The sequence below is a fragment of the Gallus gallus genome, chromosome 11, assembly GCF_016699485.2.
Source record: "Gallus gallus isolate bGalGal1 chromosome 11, bGalGal1.mat.broiler.GRCg7b, whole genome shotgun sequence".
Taxonomy (NCBI): Eukaryota; Metazoa; Chordata; class Aves; order Galliformes; family Phasianidae; genus Gallus; species Gallus gallus.
In genome coordinates this window covers 6,296,859-6,314,936 of record NC_052542.1, presented here as the reverse complement: position 1 = coordinate 6,314,936, position 18,078 = coordinate 6,296,859, and the positions used below count along the sequence as shown (strand labels likewise).

Genomic DNA, 18,078 nt, shown 5'->3' with positions numbered 1-18,078 from the left:
AGGATGTACATGACCATGAATATTCACACTGGCAAACTCCACACACTTTATCTTTACTGCTGTAATTTATTTACAATTTACTTACATGGGGTGTACATAGACTCGTATCAGATTTAAAAGAAGCTGTATTTCAGGGGGAAAAAAATATCTTCAATCATACCTTTCCTAGTCTTTGCATAGTCACTTACCGAGCCCAAATCCTCCCAATTCAAGTATCTTTCCTCACTTAACAAAAAATGCCTAATGGCTAGAGGCACACCATAACCCTCATGGAGCTTCTATGCTAGGTAGCCATCCACCATATCCGTTGCCTTGTGTGAGATCTTGGTATACTACTGTTGTTCACAATCGGCAAATATATTCCCAAATGCTGTAACTATGATAGCCAGTGATCCTCCACGGGCATATCATGCTTTACTACAGAGAAGAGAGCATGCTGGCTTTTTCAAGCTTGTGTTTTCATCTACTTCACACATTTGCAAAAGGATAAAAAAAAAAAAATACAGCTGTTAAGTCTGCATGTACTAAAACAGATTTTTAAAACCTTCAGTTGAGCACTGATGTAACATCTCTGCAGCTGCAGAGGTCACTCTGATTTAGCACAGGTATACGAACTGCACTGGAAGTATAAATGAAAAGTTGTATTTTCTCCTTCCCACTGTCAGAGCATTACTGATCACTCATGATTTAAAGCTAAATTTAAAATAAAGATTTCCAATTCCATAAAAACTTTCACAAATGCCTACACTTGAAATGAGTATAATATTATCACAAAATTTGTTTAAATTCAGATTACTTTTTTTTTTCTGACTTTTTACTGATTTTCTGATTGTAGAACAAGGCAGCTACTTTCCAATCAGCAGAAAATGCCTTTTTATTATTGTGCTCATGATACAAGAAGGATGCAAAATTTAAGTGTACAATAAAGAGTTCTAAAACAAAAACAGACTCCCTGTAAAATTTTATTCTATGTAAGTGAATCAATATAAAATCCACGTGAGAAACATCAATTATACAATTTCTATATGACTTCCTACCACTAGTTACTATATCTGACTGCTTTAGTTGCATGCGTGTCATGTCATTCAGGAAGAAGAAATCCAGGACAGATGTTTAATCACTCCATGTACTATGAATTATTAGAAATTAATTTAGTGAACAATTTCAAAGCTCTCTAATTTTAACTAGGTCAAATTTTGTTATCAAGTGCAGTGAATCAATGTTTTACATTTCTTTCAGCACATTAAAATTTTAACTGCAGTTCTGAATAGGGACTATTTTAAGAGACATCTCTAAACCAAGCTAAATTTACTTCTGATAGAATCTTGAAGCATGATTACAGGGTAAGAACAAAGCACTACACATGACTTTTCAAGAACACAAACCCATCATTTTTAACTTCTTAGGGTGCTTGTGCAAGACCTGACTCATATAAAGTGATTGCCTATAACTTCAGCACACTCCCATGAATCAAAGAAGAGAAGCTGTTTATATTCAAACAGAAGCCTGTTGCCAGTCTTGCACTGTTTTCACTTTCTTATATGTTCTGCAAGCCACAAATATCATGTCCAGTGTTGTGAGGTATAAAAATAAAAAGCAGCATGTTCCATAGATCAGATGCACTTTCTAGGATAGCAGGAAGCAACTGATCTTCCTTCTTACAGGAAAATAAAATTAACACATTTGTCAAAGTATAATAGGACATTCCCAACTACATATTCAGAATTCCATGTGCTACTCAGTTAAACTGCTAGAGAGTATACACTTTTGATCTCAAAAAGTACTCTATTTTGAAACTACTATCACATTTCAGATCATAAATACTCAAAAATGCTTTGGTAAGCATATAAGATGAAAATGAGTAAAATAAAGCATTACATTATTTTTTCCCTATGTTACAGATTGGACAATAATCAGCTTTAATTGAATAGCTATTTGTTCATAGCATTATGGAATGTAATTGTCAAAAAATGGACAAGTATTTCATTTCATATGGCTATTCTTACATTCTAAGTCAAATTTTGAGTGACAGTTTGATCCAAGGAAAACCATGTAAAGATGTAAAGTCAAAAGAAAAACACTTTTCATTACAGGTGAGAGTTCAAGTTGCAAATGGAAGGCCATCCTGTTAAAATCAGGTCAAATGCATGTTAGTTTTGTGCTCAGTACAATGATGTTCATGTCAAGCTGGGCATCTTTCTCATATATTCTTTTAAATAACTCCGTAGTAGTTCATTAAAAAAGTCTCATTGTTATCTTCCTACAAGAGCCGCTATAACCACAACAGTTCTTAAAGGACTACACCAACTACTCCCATTCCAGCATTTTTCTCAACTGGATGAATACCAAATTAATAATATGAAATTCACTGATAATCTGATTTAAAAGCGGTGAAACTGTTGAGAAATTTTCCTCAAGCTTGAGAACCAAAATGTTAGAAAATAATCATTTTCAGGTAGCTTGATTATGCACATTGTTTTCCACACAGCCAGGTTTAGACTCACTTTCCCTTATCAATAACAGAAATAAAATACCATTTAAGGAAATAGGCAACTAAAACTACAAAATCCTCAAAATCTGCAGGATTACTCCTGAACAGATATAACACGTACATGTGTATTTGGGGAAAAAAGAAAGAAAGGAAGAAAGGAAGAAAGGAAGAAAGAGAAGAAAGAGAAGAAAGAGAAGAAAGGAAGAAAGAGAAGAATAGGAGAAAAGCCCTGTTTGCTCTTGAAACAAAGCATAACATGGAGAAATATAACCATTTCAGAAAATAAGTATCTAGAATGAAGCCTGTACACCACAAAAGCTGGCAATTCAAATCACTACAAAAGCTCCATCAGGACTATCTGAAGAACATTCAGTCTTCCCACAGACTTAATGAGAACTCAGGGGCCAGACACCCACAAGAGACCGTGCTCTGGAATTCAGTCTCTGAAGTGCAGAGCCTAGAAATTGGTAGGCTTCAAGGGACAAAATATTTTCCTTCCCTATTAATATTATACATAGCATAATGTTATTGCATAGACCCAGGTGAATACTAAAATTAATATAAGTTCCAACTATAGCACTAAAAATAATTTTCTATCAAATATTTAGGATGTTTACAAAACAAAGGAAATACTGAAAGTTTCTTACCTATTCAGATCTTCAAAATCCTTCGAATAATCATCTTGGGAAGATGAATGACCTCTGACACAACTTGTAAGGATTTATACTAAAAGAAATAAGAATATGATGTTAGTTAAGTGTTACCAGAAAAGTATTTTAAAAACTAAAGTAATCCAAAATATTAATCTATCACAAAAAACACACAACAGGCTTTCAAAATTTATTCCTGAAAAATTATATACTTTCAAAATGAACACAAGCGGTGTACTAGTACTCCTTTGCCTCCCTTTAATTAAATGGCTCCAGGGAGAAGTGAATAGGTCTTGTTTCTCTAATCTATTGAATACCTCATGATACACTATGACACAGTTCAGTCATTTCCTCCTGATGTTGTTTAACGAAAGTCTAAATAAGTATATTGACATCACATCAATCATTACAAAAGAATGCAACCCCAATGGGATGTTTAAAGCCAGAAATTCTGCTTACACAAGATCCTTCTAAAGCTTTTGCTTCATTTATTTTCCCTTGAGTAAAGAGGTACTGAACAGTTCACATTTGGAAGCTCCTTCATCAGCAACCTGAAGGATCATGTTTCCCTCCATTTGCTTCCCAAAATAAGATGTGGCACTTGTACATCATTTATATGTTCTATATTAAGCATGCTTTTAGAATTACAGTACCTAAGCTTGATCTTACTGAAAAGCTGCATTCTTAACTTGCCATGAGACCTCAACTCAAGTACATACTTGCCTGTACTATGAGATGTTGTCCACAAACACAGCTTCACATGGAAAAAAGTAACAGTTACATCTTTCTGCTTTTTCCTCTTTTTATATTTCCATAGCAGTAATTATGAGGATTCTCCAAAACAGAGCTATGCTGTGCTCTATTTGTACTAACTGTTGGACTTCCCAAAGATCCCATGTTCTAGGATAAGTGATGTACGGAAAGTGATGCATAAGATGATCTAATGCAAGTATTAACACAAGCAAATATGGCAGGGGAGGGGTGTTGTCAGGTTTTTGTTTGTTTGTTTTAAAGAAGGCCTGATAGCCTAACTGAGCACAAATAATTCAAGGGAAAGAATCCATTTAGCTTCTAGGAACATTATATTTTTATTGAAAGATGACTGACTGAAAGCCTCTAGAGGGCTTATCTCCTACTTCTCCAGAATAACTGAAATACAATAGAGAAGAGCAATGAAAGCCCTTACCAGAGGAATCATGTAATTTCTGAATACGCTCTTTTGGAAGCAGGTAAAGGGCAATGTGAAAGACTATGAACAATAACCAGACTTGAGTGGGTTGGGTCATTTTGTTTATTAAAGAGTATCTATGCTTGAGGTGAATCTGTTTTCCGAAAGTGATATCAAATATTAAGAGTACAGGACAAGCAGATGGTCAAATACTACCAACCCTCAAAGCAGCTGCTGCAAGTAGGATCTCAGGCTGAAGAAAAATATGTCCAAAACAATGGTTTTGGTTTTGGAAACAGTAAGAAATACAGCATGTCTTGGCAAAGCCACAGGGTATATGGCCCATAATTTCAGAAGCTAACAAACTTCTTACTCCTGAGTCTAGCACAAAACAGACTGTAAGCAGAGGATCTTGAGAGATTGACCAGGTGCCAACATTCCGGATGCTGTCAGCTGTGGGACAAAAAGTCATTACCTTGCAAATGAGTAAACAAGCTTGGTAGCTACCTTGCACCAGACGTAAACACCCACGAGGCACGTGGTTGGTACATGTGACCAAGGGGTTATTGCACAGGTATAAAAGTTCGAGAAAGGTAGAAAACAGTATTTGCTATAAAGTGACTTGCATTCATGTGCAGCAGATTGGCAATGTAAGAAGCTTTCTCATGTTTGGCTGTATAATCCAACCTGACTGGCTGAATATCTTCCGGTGTTTAAGGATGTAATGTGTATATTTACAACTATGTGTCTTACCTGCACCTGCCTGGCTTTCATAATTCGGGTTCTGAATACATAATTTCAGTGATTTAAAAAATAATAATAGATTTCTCAAACAAACAAACAAAAAGGGGGGAGGGGGGGGGGCTGGGAGTGCAGATATGACCCTGAGGAAGGAATAGCTAAAGCATGCTATGTTCTTAATTTTTTTAAATTGTTGGACAATGGTAGCGTGGGGAAGAGGTTATGCTTGTGTCTCCACAGGTGCTGGACCACAGTGGGTTCCAGCCAAAGTCATAAAGCTCTTCTTGACCGTACCAGCAACATCTGCTGCTTCTTCAGATCTGTGAAAACTTTCTGGGTACCGAAGCCTACAGAGGCAACCACATAGCGGATTCTACAGCCAACATCTCAGCGTCAAGCAAGGTGACAACTGCCTCAAAATATTTTTGATTTGTGGGGCAAAAGCTACATGTTGAAAACTCATGGGTTTAGTTTGATGGATGATATCAAGGCTTGGGACCATGTGCCTGAAAGATCACGCAGATTATTGTGTTTTTTGGTTTTTGCATGTTTGTTGGTATATACTCTTTATACTAATACCAAATGCTTGTCGTTCAAATTAATAAAGAAGGGGGAGTTGTGGGACAAAGAAAGTCATTACCTTGCAAATGAGTTAACAAGCTTGGTAGCTAATTGTGCCAGACATAAACACGCACAAGGTGCCTGGTTGGTACATGTGACCAAGGGGTTGTTGCACGGGTATAAAAGGTTGTAAGCACGTACAACAAAGGTCTTTGTTCTGCACCAGCAACAGAATCTGTGACCCTCCTGCCACAGTCAGCCATATGAATATGGTTGTAAGAACACCAGTACCTGTCCAGTGATGTTCCACATCCATCACACCTGCTGGTCGTATCTCTGGGCTATGCTACTCAGTGGCAGCTGCCAACCAGGCAGGGAGATGGGGACACATCTACATGTGGAGAATTATTAGGCAGGCAGGAACAGCGGCCTTACCACCTCTCTTGGTCAACCAAGAGCAAGAACATAGAACTTCAGTATTAAAAAGGTAAGAAGCAAGTTTTGCTTTCAGTCTCAGAATCTCCACTTTGACAAGGACGGTTTGGTTTTCCTATGAGTCTTTATTATGGGGTAATATCTTTGTCACAAATCTAATATTTTTAAATAAACTACCCATATTCTAAACACTCTTCAAAGCTGAAAGTCAGTAAGAACACAAGTCTGCCACCCAATGTTATCCTATGAGGAAAGATATTCAAAGAACTTAGGTACCCCTCAAAAAAGGAAAAAGCAGATAAATAGATGGCTTTCCTGTTAGCTGACTTCTGGTCATTGTTTTTTGCTTATTTGTTTTAGAAAACCAAACACAAAACTGTGGGAGATCACAAGGTGAGAAAACGGTATTTGGGAATTATTTAATGAGGGAGATTAGGAACTGAAAGACTGAATAAATGTTATTCAAGACTGAACAGACATTCTGTCATGGTACAAAAACATGGAAAAAAAAAAAAGGTTCTTGAAGCTGCTGAGGGAACTTTGTTTAATCTGATATTATATACCTAATATCCAAAGATTCACTATTTCATATACATCTTCATATAAACAATTCTGTTACATATTTACTCCAGAACATACGTAGTTCACCTGGATCTATGTCTGGACTGAAAGTCAAGAAAGTATGTGGATTAAATAATATTGAAGATAAACAGCAAAGAAAAGACACCATAGCTTACTTAAACACTGTGCTAATTAGAGAACAGTACTTGCACATCATGCTTTTAAGCTACCATAGGTGTTAAGAGAAATGATAAAAGTTACCTTGAATGTAAGGGGCTTTCTTTCTGAAACACCATAGGAGATGAGAAAGAAAGTTGTACTACTGCCAGAAGTACCTAGAAGTACATAAGAACCTCACTCATTTCTGTTCTAGAAAAAGAAGATATAATAGCTCTATAGAGAACTGCAATTCAAGCATTGTTTAGCATTTCAAGCCAAAACTTCCCATGTTCAAGTCTCAAACTATAATTCTAAGAATTAAAAATGAGTCTTCTATTATATCATGGTACAAATTACATATTTTTGTAATTGGCACATTTTGTAGAGAGAATCCTGTGATTTTGCTCAGATGTCCAACAAAAAAGGCTTCCTTTTTTCTACTGCAGCTATTGCAAATTGAGAAAGTCCAGGACGAACTTTGGAAGGCAATGAAGACTAAAATTATCCTGATCAGAATTTTTTTGTTGACCAAGCCAAGAAATTCTGAATATGGATTTTCTTAAAAAAAAAAAAAAAAGTTTCCTGTATATATAATACTTCTCCTAGAAAATGGGATTGAATGAAGGAAAAAGGGACAATTTTATGGTAAGATTTTAAGCTTCCAAAAATATAATTAAAAAAAAAAAAGAATATAAAGCATATAAACACTATCCTCATACCTAAGTGTAAGTTAGGATAATGATTACCAAAGCTGGGAGATGTTTCCTACAATAAACTCATGTATAAAAAAATACCAGACCAGTACATTCAAAAGGATTGTGTTAACATAGTATCTCTGAAATAACATGATGCCTCAAGAGGGATGGATTGTTTGAGCAAAATAAGCAGGAGAAGAGATTGCATAGAGGAAAATGTGCAGAAGAAGGCTGGAAATGCAAGCAAAGTAAGAAACAAGTGACCCATCCTAATTATCTCTGATAGCAGATGCTGCTAACAGATGCTCTCACATTGTGCTGAAAGTACAGCTGTGAGAACCAGAAATAGATACGAAAGATGCTAAGCTCAAAGATGTATTCCCTGCACCTCAGAAAGAGATATCTCAGATATCACTCTAGGCTGACAAAGCACATTTCTCCCAATCACCTCTGCACTATGAAGTAATTCAAATGTACACTCACTCCCTTTGCTTAAGCAGTTAATTTTAAGGCTTCACAGATGTCAGAAAAAGATATCAAGAATTACTAACAGATGTACTAACCCTGAGTAACAGTTCATTCAAGTTATAATTGTAGTATGATGACAATTACTTTCTTGACTCTCATTTACCTTAGCTAGTCTCCAATCAATGGAGTTGTAAAGAAAAGAGTGAAAGCTACTTGGGAAAAGAAAAAACAGCAGGAAAAGCATTCTGAACTGCTCAAGAAGTTCTTTATTACAAATAAAAGTATCATAATTGACTAAGGGGTGTGAATCTCACTGCTCTTCAAACTTCTTCCCTGCTGTAGGCTTAGTTTGTGTGCCACAAATCATGAAAATTATGAATAAAAACAGTTGTAAAATGTCTGTATCTGTTCAGAAGTAAACCTAATAGGTAGAGGAAGATAAAAGAGATCAGCAGGAGAGTTGGACATCAACAAACGTATGGAACTATAAATAACTCTGCATATTACAACTTCCTGAAGCTTTCAGGATGCTAGAAATCTCCACGGGCTATGTAACTGTACTAAAAGGAGCCCAATTTTATGCACATTTAATTTTTTACATCTACTTCCTTCTAACTCAGCCAACTGGACTACTCAATTCATTCAGATAATTAAGTTTAATTTTTCTGAAGAAGTTGCAATTCATCTCAGAGTCTGTTCAACCAAATTTAATGCAAGAGCTTATCTTCCTTATAGTCTTACACAAAAAGCTTTTCTAAAATAATATTTTTTGTGTGATGAAACTTAAGAACAATGACAGCAAAACGATCATAAATCATATTTTCACAACAACCATAACATCCGTAGAAAATTCTATAAAGATGAAAAGAAACCATCTTGAGACTGCTTCAGGTAGTTTACAGCACCTTTTGTCATCAATAAGCTTTTAGATTTGACCCCCGGAAATTTTGATCCATGATGACATCTTAATTTCTAGGAAAAACACACTACACTGATTTCTATTCCAAAACTAATTGGGCAAGTATTCTTGAAGCACCTCCAGAATACTTAAGCAAAGGAGAACTAGGTTCTTGAAAATGAGATTTTAAAACACATTCAGCACAGCTTATACATTAAGCAGTCTCCCTAAACTGGGGAGCTGACAGTGGTTCTGAATCCAGCATGCATTGGATTCTTAATTCTTTTTTATTTTTTTCTTTTTGAAGCAAGAGTAAAAATGGCATTTGTAGCCTAATCCTTTCTCCTAGAGGTAAGCACTCACGCTATTATATTTGTTTATATTAATAACAAAACAATCAGTCTTTCAGGACCATGCATTTCCAGTGCTGTTCACAAAGGCAGTGCAAGTTTTTTAAATCTCAGTGCATTTCACCTTCAAAGCCCAAGCATTGCTACAGGTGACAAGCTTCTGAAGTTGAAACAGTCACACCTACAGCAGGTAACAAATCATGACCCCCGGAGACAGCAGGGCTGGGAGCTGTATGTTTTAGTACTTGGGAGCGCCCTGACTCATTCAGGTTTGTCAAGCATCTCAAAGCAAAGACAGAATCTCCTTGAAATAACTACCACACAAAACACATAAACAGTATTCTATTAACAGAACAAAGTCTCCTTTCCCCACTGTAAAAAAAAAAAAAAAAAAAAAAAAAAAAACAAAAAAGTAGTGCCGCAGCTGCTTATAGTAAGCTCCTAATTACTGCACTTCAATTCTCTTCAGTCTTGGGCTGTTACTCTCTTACATCTGTTTGAACTTTTTTTTGGAACCTGTAGAAAGAGCCAGAAAGATAAATTCTACAGCAGATTAATTCTTTACTGCTGATAGCAATCACTCTCCAGTGTAATTGTTATTATACTCTCCTTGTCCTTTATTTCAGGTTCCTCCAATAACTTCAGAAGCTCAGTCCTACAGACCAACAGCCGGTCCTGCTTGCTCACTCATATAAATGTTATTATAAGCAGAACAGATGGGAGTAGCACAGTGTCAGCTATCACTACAGAATGCACCACAGAGAAGCATTTGCATGCACAAGCATTGCACATTTTTTTCTTCATGCACTCAATACCCATTGCCATCAGCATCCAGGACAGAGAATCATAGAATGGCTAAGGATAAAGCAGACTTTAAAGATCACCCAGTTCCAATCCCCTGCCATGACTGCCAACCACTAGATCAAGCTGCCCAGGGCCTCCATCCAGCCTGGCTTTGAATGCCTCCAGGGATGAGTCTTCCACAACCTCTCTGGGCAATCTGTTCCAGGGCCTCACCACCCTCTGAGTAAAACATTTCTTCCTAATTCTAACCTAAATCTCCCCCCCTTCTAGTTTAAAGCCATTCTCCCTTGTCCTATCATTATCAGACCACGTAAAAAGCCAGCCTCTCCCCTCCTTGTAAACTTCCTTCAAGTACTGGAAGGCCACAATGAGGCTTCCCCAGAGCCTTCTCTTCTTCAAGCTAAACAATCCCAATTGCCTCAACATTTCATCAGAGGAGAGATGCTCCAGACCTTTGATCGTTTCTGTGGCCCAGCTCTAGACCCACTCCAGCAGCTTCACACCCTTCCTGTACTGGGGGTCCCTGGGCTGGACACAGTACTTCAAAGGGCCTCTTAAGGGGACAATCACCTCCTTTGCCTCCTATCACTCCTTTTTTAATGCAGTCCAGGATACAGTTGGCCTTCCAGGCTGCAAGTGCACACTGCTGGCTCATGTCCAGCTTTTCATCCATCAGGACCTCCAATAGAGAGAAGCAAAGCCAGAGATTTGGTAGCTTCTACAGAGAACATGCAAACTCAGTTTATCTGCAGCTGTGCAAACCAACTGGAAAAGCAGCCCTCGTACTAATGTCCGGCCTGGGCAGGCCTGACACCAGCAGCTTGCCCGGCTGCCTGCAGCACCTTCACAGCTGCACATTTTGCAACGGGGAAACCGTGTTCCCTAGGTCAGGTTTCAACAGCAGGAGCCTTCCAAGAAAAACAAACAAGTAATTTGTGTTTTCCAAACAAAAGCGCAGTTTACCAAAGACAGCTTGCTTTTAATCAAATCACGACGACCAACTTTCCAAGCAAAAAACAAAACAAAACCCAGCGAAACACGGTGGAGCCGGAGCTGCGAGGTAAGGACGGCTCGGCATGGCGGCGCAGACCTGCAAGGCAGCAGCGGGGCGGTAGGTGGCGCCCGAGAGCAGCCGCAGCTCCGCGCCGGGAGCAGAGCGCGGGGCTCGCAGCGATGCCCCGGGGCGGCCGCGGGCGTCGACCCGGACCACGTTAGCTGAAAGCAGGCGGTAACGCGCGGCCCCAGGACGAATCGCTAATCACGTCATTTAAACTTGAAAAGCTCTTATTTCCGGAAATTTTACTTCAGTTACCTCAGCATCCCGGCTAAGACAGCGGGAGGCAGCAGCACGGGCCTAGCGATCGTGACTGCTGATCTCGGTACTTCAAAATAGACGTTTACAACCTACTAGAAGATACAAAAATAAAGCAGTGCCGTGAGCACTACGTACCGCTCAGAGAGCACACGCGGCCCGCCGCTATCCCCACACGGCGGTGCGATGCGGTCCCGCGCCAGTAGGCGGGGCCGGAGCAGCGCGGCGGCGGACGTTCTGCTGAGGGACAGCCGCTCTGAGGGGCGGCCCGCGGAGGCGCAGTTCTGCTGAGAGACCGTTCTGCTGGGGCACAAACAGTTCTGCTGAGGGACCGCACCACAGACGGTTCTCCTGAGGGACCGTTCTGCTGAAGGCGTCACCGCTAAGAGACAGTTCTGCTGAGGGCGGCGGGAAGCGCGCGCTGAGGGGAACGGGGGACGAGAGCGCGAGGCGCCCCCCGCCAGACTGCTGCCGCGCGCCTCACGAAGTGGCTCTATTGGCTTTATTTCTCAAGAGCAGGGCCTAGAGGTTTTATGGTTGTACCCAGAGAAACGAGGGCTTAAGCCAATCTCCCCAGCCACCACTTGCAGGTGAAGTTTAATGAGTCTCGCGCCAAAGCCTCAGCAACCACCACCACGTAAGGCATAGCTGCCAGCTCCCTCACATAAAACTCCACACAGCGCCGCCGCCGGCCCCTTAATGACCCACACACAGCCAAAACCACGCCCCTTGCCTCCCCGGGAACCAATGAGAACAGCGCTTGCTGAGAAGGGCACCGGGAGTGGGAGATTGTCCAATAAGGTGCGGCGTTGTTTTGGGGGGTGCGGCCGAGCGCCGCGCAGGGCGGGGTGGGCCTGGTGTGCCGGTCGTAGGGGAGTGAAGTGGGAGTAGGGCTGGGCTGGCGGCAGTTGCCTTCCGCCCTGCGCCCGCCCGCTATGAACTCCCTGGAGCAGGCGGAGGGTGAGTACGGTAACACTGATCCTCGGCACTCTGTTTTGGGCGTAGGATGGGCTGCGGCCCTTCCCCAGCTGCCCTTGGCGCTGCTGGGCTTAGCGGACCCCGCAGGTAGGCCCTGCTCGGGAGCCGCGGCGGCTGGGCTTTGTATCCGGTGAGCTGCAGCACTGTGAGGATGCCAGCAAGCGGCTGCCGGGCGATGTGGCTCCACTTCCAGCTGTGCTCTTACAGCACGGGTCCCCCGAATAAGCAAAGCTGTAGCGTTACGTTTCCGTTTTCTGAAAGTTCGGTGGCTTTCTATAATTATTCCAACTTTGTCTACGTAACACAGGTGTTTTCTTGAGGACAGAGGTGTCGGCCGCTTGCCCCCATGCCTCTGAGATGCTCTCTCTAAAGCTCCTCCTGACAGCACGCTTGGAGCAGGGTTCCTGCGATGCCCTCCGTGCTGCGGTGCGTGGTACAGGGCTTGGTGCTGCGCAGGGAGCCCCGCTCGTTAGCTGTAATTGCCGGACTGGCTGTAGCTGTGGGCATCAATTAGCGCAGTTAGCAGTTCTGTGGCCACAGACGGCACTGTCATCTTCTGCCGTGAGCTCCCTGCACGCTTCTTGGGAGTAGTTTGAACTTGGAAAAGTGCATTAGTAATGATGATAATACCTATTCTTTTCTCCTTATAATCTAATTGCTTTATGATTGGTTAAATAACTTAGCAATAGCTGCAAGTTGAAGGAAAGGATTTTTAGAGTGATGTTAACTGAAACACTTCAGCTGAAAATCTGTTTGTTATTAAAAAGCTTTTTAACTCGGGGTAGAATTCTAGCTTTGACTGAATGTTGTCAAATATTGACCTTGTTGAACAGAGCATTGAATCTAACAGGCTTGGGGTGAAACAGCTCCCTGACAAGCGGTAGTTGGTGAGGATTTTACACAAATTAGGAATATGAACTTGAAGTGCTGTCCATCTCTTAACAGCAATTTAAATGGTAAGATCTTGAGAAAACAATGGCAATAAGGAGAAGCATCTATTTAGAGGGGAAATACTGAACTAGTGTTTGCTGTGTATGTATCTATATCTCTCTGTATGACATGGCATTAAGTGTTCTACAAAATAAAGTCATCAAAGCTATGCTGCAACATAGCTGAACAGCTGGCAAATAGCCAACCTTTTATTTTTCCATCGCTATATCAATAATAGACCTTAAAGGCTTTTTGATATAATTGATCTCTAAAATTTGTTATCTATTTGTGTGTGAAGGGGCTGTTTAAGCTATTCTAAATCTAGGTGTTTTTAAATCTGTCTAAAATACTCTGAGTTCTTAACCATTTTTGTTTTCTGTAAGTAGGAATGTTTCTTGTGTTTAATGTAATGGCATCATTACAGTTTTCATCTGGAGTTGGGTGGAGTTATTCTGACTTTGTTGTTATTTCATCTGCGTGATGAATGCATTTGTTTTCTTCTGCCTGTTTAAGAAAGTGGTGTGTGCTGGGGAAAAAAGCAAATTCCTTTTATCTTTTACATCACAGTGTGACTTAGCAGATGAAGGTCTAATTACACTTACAATGTATCTTCCTCAGATCTCAAAGCTTTTGAAAGGAGGCTAACTGAATATATTGCGTGTTTGCAACCAGCTACAGGACGTTGGAGAAGTAAGTTTGATGTTCCAAGGGATACACTGAATTCTCTTTTATTTGCTTTTTAGATTTACTGGAGTGAGTCTTTGATTTATACTTGCCCAAACAACCATCTCTACCTAATGATCTTTTTACAGTTTCTGTGGTGTGCATGCACTCGCATGCTCTGTTACAGGGCAGTAATATATTCACCTCAAGTTCAAGTGCAGTACTTGCCTGGTTGTTGTTCAGAAGCAACATCCTGGGTCCCGTTGAGTATTCCCACCACTGTTGAATGCAAATTTGACAAATAAAAAAAATATATGAATTAAAGAGATGAGTTTGTATCTGGTATGCAGAATGGCTTGGGTAGTTGTACTAATATATACGTTTTTAAAACCAACGCTCTAGCCAGATGTCAGGATAGAATGAGCTCAAGGCTGAATTATTCCGCAGAGTTGGGATATTGATGTGTTGTGGGTTTTTTTCTGTTTTGTTTTTGTCTGTTGCTGGGCTGCTTTTTGTTGTGCTGCTTTTTATTGTTTGTTTCCTGAAAGCTCTTACTACCCAGCCAGGCACTTCAGGTTCTGGAATCAAACCAGACTAGTCCTTCAGAGTGAAGGTGACAAAATTATAGCAGTGGGTCCTGAAGCAGAAAGAATTAAGAGCAGAATGCATCTTCGTCTGTTCTAATGGGAGAGTTTGAAGTGGCAGAGGAGGGAAGCAGAACGTACCCTAGATGTGCTGCCAATTTTCAGATCAGTAATTCATGGTGGAAATAGACTGCTTTTTGCTTCAAAGATTCTGCTGAAGTTTCCATACTCAGAAGCTATTTTGTTAGTTTCATAATTCATATATAAGAGGGACTTTTTACTGTACGATGAGGGTATTTATCTCAGTGCTACGTTTTTTCTCCTTTTACCCCAGAAAAAAGTACTCATACGGAACAGAAGTTTATGCTTTAGGTAGATCTTTTCCAACTTTCTTTTATAAAATTAATTTGTTACTGTTTTTGTGGTGTTTTGTGTTTTAACTTTTTGTTATCAGTAAGGACAACTCCAGGTTGTGTCTTTGTGATGTTTTTTGTTCTCTTTGTTTATTTTTTTTTATCATGGTAAAAGTCTGTTTGCATCCATCCAAGCTTCACATTCAACAAAAATACTCAGATCTGCAAGGCTGCCAGTGAAAGCCTCAAAGCTTTATGAACGTGCAATAGAACATAAGCTTCCTCTGCTTTGTTCCTTCTTTTTTTCATCACCCTCTGCTCTCCAGCCCTTTATAGTCTCTCAGAATCAAACTAGTGTCTCGTATTGTTATAGTTTGTATTTAGTTTATATAGTTTGTATATAGTTTGTATTACTGCTTTTTCATTTACAGTGAGTTGATCATTCTGTGAGCTGAAGCCATTCTGTATTTGTTTTGTTTCCTGGCTCCTTTTTTTCTTTTTTCTTCTTCTTTTCTGTGTCTACTTTCCTTGCTAAGTATGTTGGTCAAGGTTGGAGGGGAGTATAATTTAGCTGCGCTGCTGAAACTGTTGATGCTAATTCTTCAGGCTTTTTCCTACACAGAGGAGTTAGCAGGTTAGAAGCTGAATACTGAATAGTTGGTACAACTCTTAACTCCAGTCTTCCAGCTCCTCGTTTTGCTAGTTGTGTTGTTTCTTCAAAGCATTGAGATGCTTTTACTTGAAGGACATTAGATTATTGTACCTACACAGGAATCCTGTATGGAATCTCTAATCTTAAAAAACAGTAGAAGTTTGTTTACATATTTTCATTTCTACCTTCCAAGGCTTTTCCTCCCTTAGATATGGGAGAAGAAATAAGTGCTTAAGAGCCTCTGTTGGGGGAAAAAAAAAGTACTGCTTTTGATAGGAGTAAAATATGATACTCACATGCTTGTTCTTTCTTTTATCAGTGATTCTGATAGTGGTATCAGTCTGCACAGCAACTGGTGCTTGGAACTGGTTAATAGACCCAGAGACACAAAAGGTAAAGGTCGTGCTAGTCCTGTACACCTCATAGCCTGGTGTTGCAGTTAAGGGCTGTAGTATCGTGAAAGTCAAAAGGCTAAAGATTGTTCTCCGAAGGATCTCAGAGATCACTTCTAGCTCTCAGGCCATCTGGACTAGTTATGTACTATGTCCTTGCACAATACCACATACTGCCACTTAAGGGGTATCTAAAGAATTGTCCACAAGTATGTGGAAATGAGTAACAGCAGTATTTTTTAATTCAGTGAACTAGACAGCAGCTTTCTGTCTGTGTGTAGCAAGTATGTGCTGAAACTAATGAGATTTATTTCCTAGGTGTCGTTTTTCACATCACTTTGGAATCACCCATTTTTCACAATTAGCTGCATTACTCTAATAGGCTTGTTCTTTGCTGGAATACATAAAAGAGTGGTGGCACCATCAATGTATCCTTTGATTGTGTTTTTTCAAGTGAGGTACTTCAGTCATTAGTTAGTGTGTTGGTGCATGCTACTGCTGTGTCCTCAGTGAGCTGTGAGTGTACAAATGCTGGCTGCTTTCCTTGACACGGTGCACACAGTATAGCAGCTCGATGTCGAACTGTTTTGGCAGAATATAACATGTCCTGTGATGATGTAAGTGTTAGTGGTTCATTCTCTACACCTGTTTTCTTTAAGATGCAAATATTTCAAAAATAAATGTGAAGTATTTTTTTCTGAGCAGCACTTGTATACACCTTATCAAATTGCGTGGATGCGTGTGAAACTGGAATATAGGATATGTAGTGTTGTTTCATTTGTCATTTTGAACTTAGCCTGTGAAATTGAAGTGCAATTAGGCTCAGTGTTCAGGGACTTAACTTCTTCATTGTTTTCTGTCTTGCAGACTGGAAAATTAATTTTGAAACCTAGGCCTCATGTTCAATAAGGGCTGTCTTCCTTCAGTTTTTTCCACTGCCATGGAAACCAAAAATGACCTTTTTTTTTTTAAGGTAGTATGACAGCAAAAAAAAAACCCCCACCACCAAACAGGACTGGTTGTCACTGCCTAGTAATGAAAGTCTTATACAGTTGACAGTGAAAGTGTGCAATATTACTTTCTTGACTATTTATCCAAATTCTTTGTTATCATATCAGTGCTTTTGCTACTTCTGATTACCTCTTTTTCAGTATTAATGTCACTTTTTTACTTCAGCTAGAAGAGAACATACAGGCAATGTATGTGAATTGGTTATGGAATTGAACTTGAAAACAAAACCTCATTTGTGTTGTGTATTTGTAAGCTGTTGTAAATAGTAGATTACCACCGATGTTCAGGACAAAAGCAATTGCTATTTGAGTTGTGTTGTCTCATGAACAGTATTGAAAAGAACACATGCCATTCCTGGGATGGTTTATTAGCACACTTACTCATTACAGCTGTCCTCATCTGGTCGCTGTTTCTGGAACTGGTTAAGAGGCTTGCCGAGAGACTGGCTGTGCTGGAGAGGACTGGTCTTAATGTTTAAGACCTCTGCCACTGTGTTGAGGATCGCATTTGTCAAACTGCGTGTGTATATATGTACAGTGCACCAGCCACTTTCCTCGTGCTCACCTGTAGCTCACTGATCTGGTTCACAGCACTGCTATTTTAAGAAGACTTTAATCTTTTAAAAATTGTCTTAAATACGCTTGCATCTTCCTGATTGTAAGACTGTACTGTATCTTGATTCACAAGGCCACGCTGAGTGGATTTTAGGCTGTGAGTAGTCTGAATATGAAGCTAGTATTGCAAATGTGTAACTTCGGATTTGTTGAAGAAAACAGTGCCACAATACAATAACAACGTGTTATTCCAAGTGTTAAAAGCAGGGCGTGGATGTTACCTGCATAAACTGTAACTTTTTGGATAGCTCAACTGGCAAAGAATTGTAAGAGCTGAAGTTGTTTCAGGTGCCTTTTAAATTCCCAAGCTCTCGGTTGACTCCAACTGCACAGCTGTCGCAGCTTCTGCGGCCCCCGCCTGCGGGCCGGGCTGGCTTGAGGCAGCCTATGGACAGACTGGCCGTTAGGGCATCGACATCGGTCCTCCGCGATCCTTCCAGCAATTCTTCCGCCCGTCCATCGTTTTTAACCCTTGTATATTTTGTAGGTAAATGTGTATAAAATAAATGCTTTGTATAAACAGACGTTATCTTCTTCGTACCGCGCAGGCGCAGGTCTGCAGAGACCAGGGAGCGGCAGAAGTCACAGCTGCCGTCCGTACCTGCCCC

At 40.2% G+C, this 18,078-nt stretch overlaps 2 protein-coding genes across 4 annotated transcripts in view; one reads left to right on the top strand and one right to left on the bottom strand.

The window, feature by feature from the left end:
- ZNF423 (zinc finger protein 423) overlaps positions 1-11,507 on the bottom strand; it is a 234,758-nt gene extending 223,251 nt beyond the window's left edge. For both annotated transcript variants that reach the window (XM_046899701.1, XM_046899702.1), the window contains exons 1-2: positions 11,432-11,507; positions 3,139-3,217 (exon numbers count right to left, since the gene is read on the bottom strand). The gene's annotated coding sequence lies outside the window, so the exon portion shown is untranslated. The remainder of the gene's footprint in view (positions 1-3,138; positions 3,218-11,431) is intronic.
- Positions 11,508-12,111: 604 nt separating this feature from the next.
- Positions 12,112-17,994, top strand: CNEP1R1 (CTD nuclear envelope phosphatase 1 regulatory subunit 1). Of its 2 annotated transcripts, none has more exons than NM_001198857.3 (6): positions 12,112-12,253; positions 13,820-13,891; positions 15,773-15,846; positions 16,164-16,273; positions 16,408-16,462; positions 16,713-17,994. In NM_001198857.3, the coding sequence occupies exons 1-6, from the start codon at positions 12,229-12,231 to the stop codon at positions 16,752-16,754; spliced, it is 378 nt and encodes a 125-aa protein (NP_001185786.1). In that variant the 5' UTR covers positions 12,112-12,228; the 3' UTR covers positions 16,755-17,994. The 2 variants fall into 2 exon arrangements, with proteins under 2 accessions (NP_001185786.1, XP_040562990.1); XM_040707056.2 differs by having other exon boundaries at positions 12,140-12,253; positions 17,246-17,994.
- Positions 17,995-18,078: the final 84 nt, after the last annotated feature.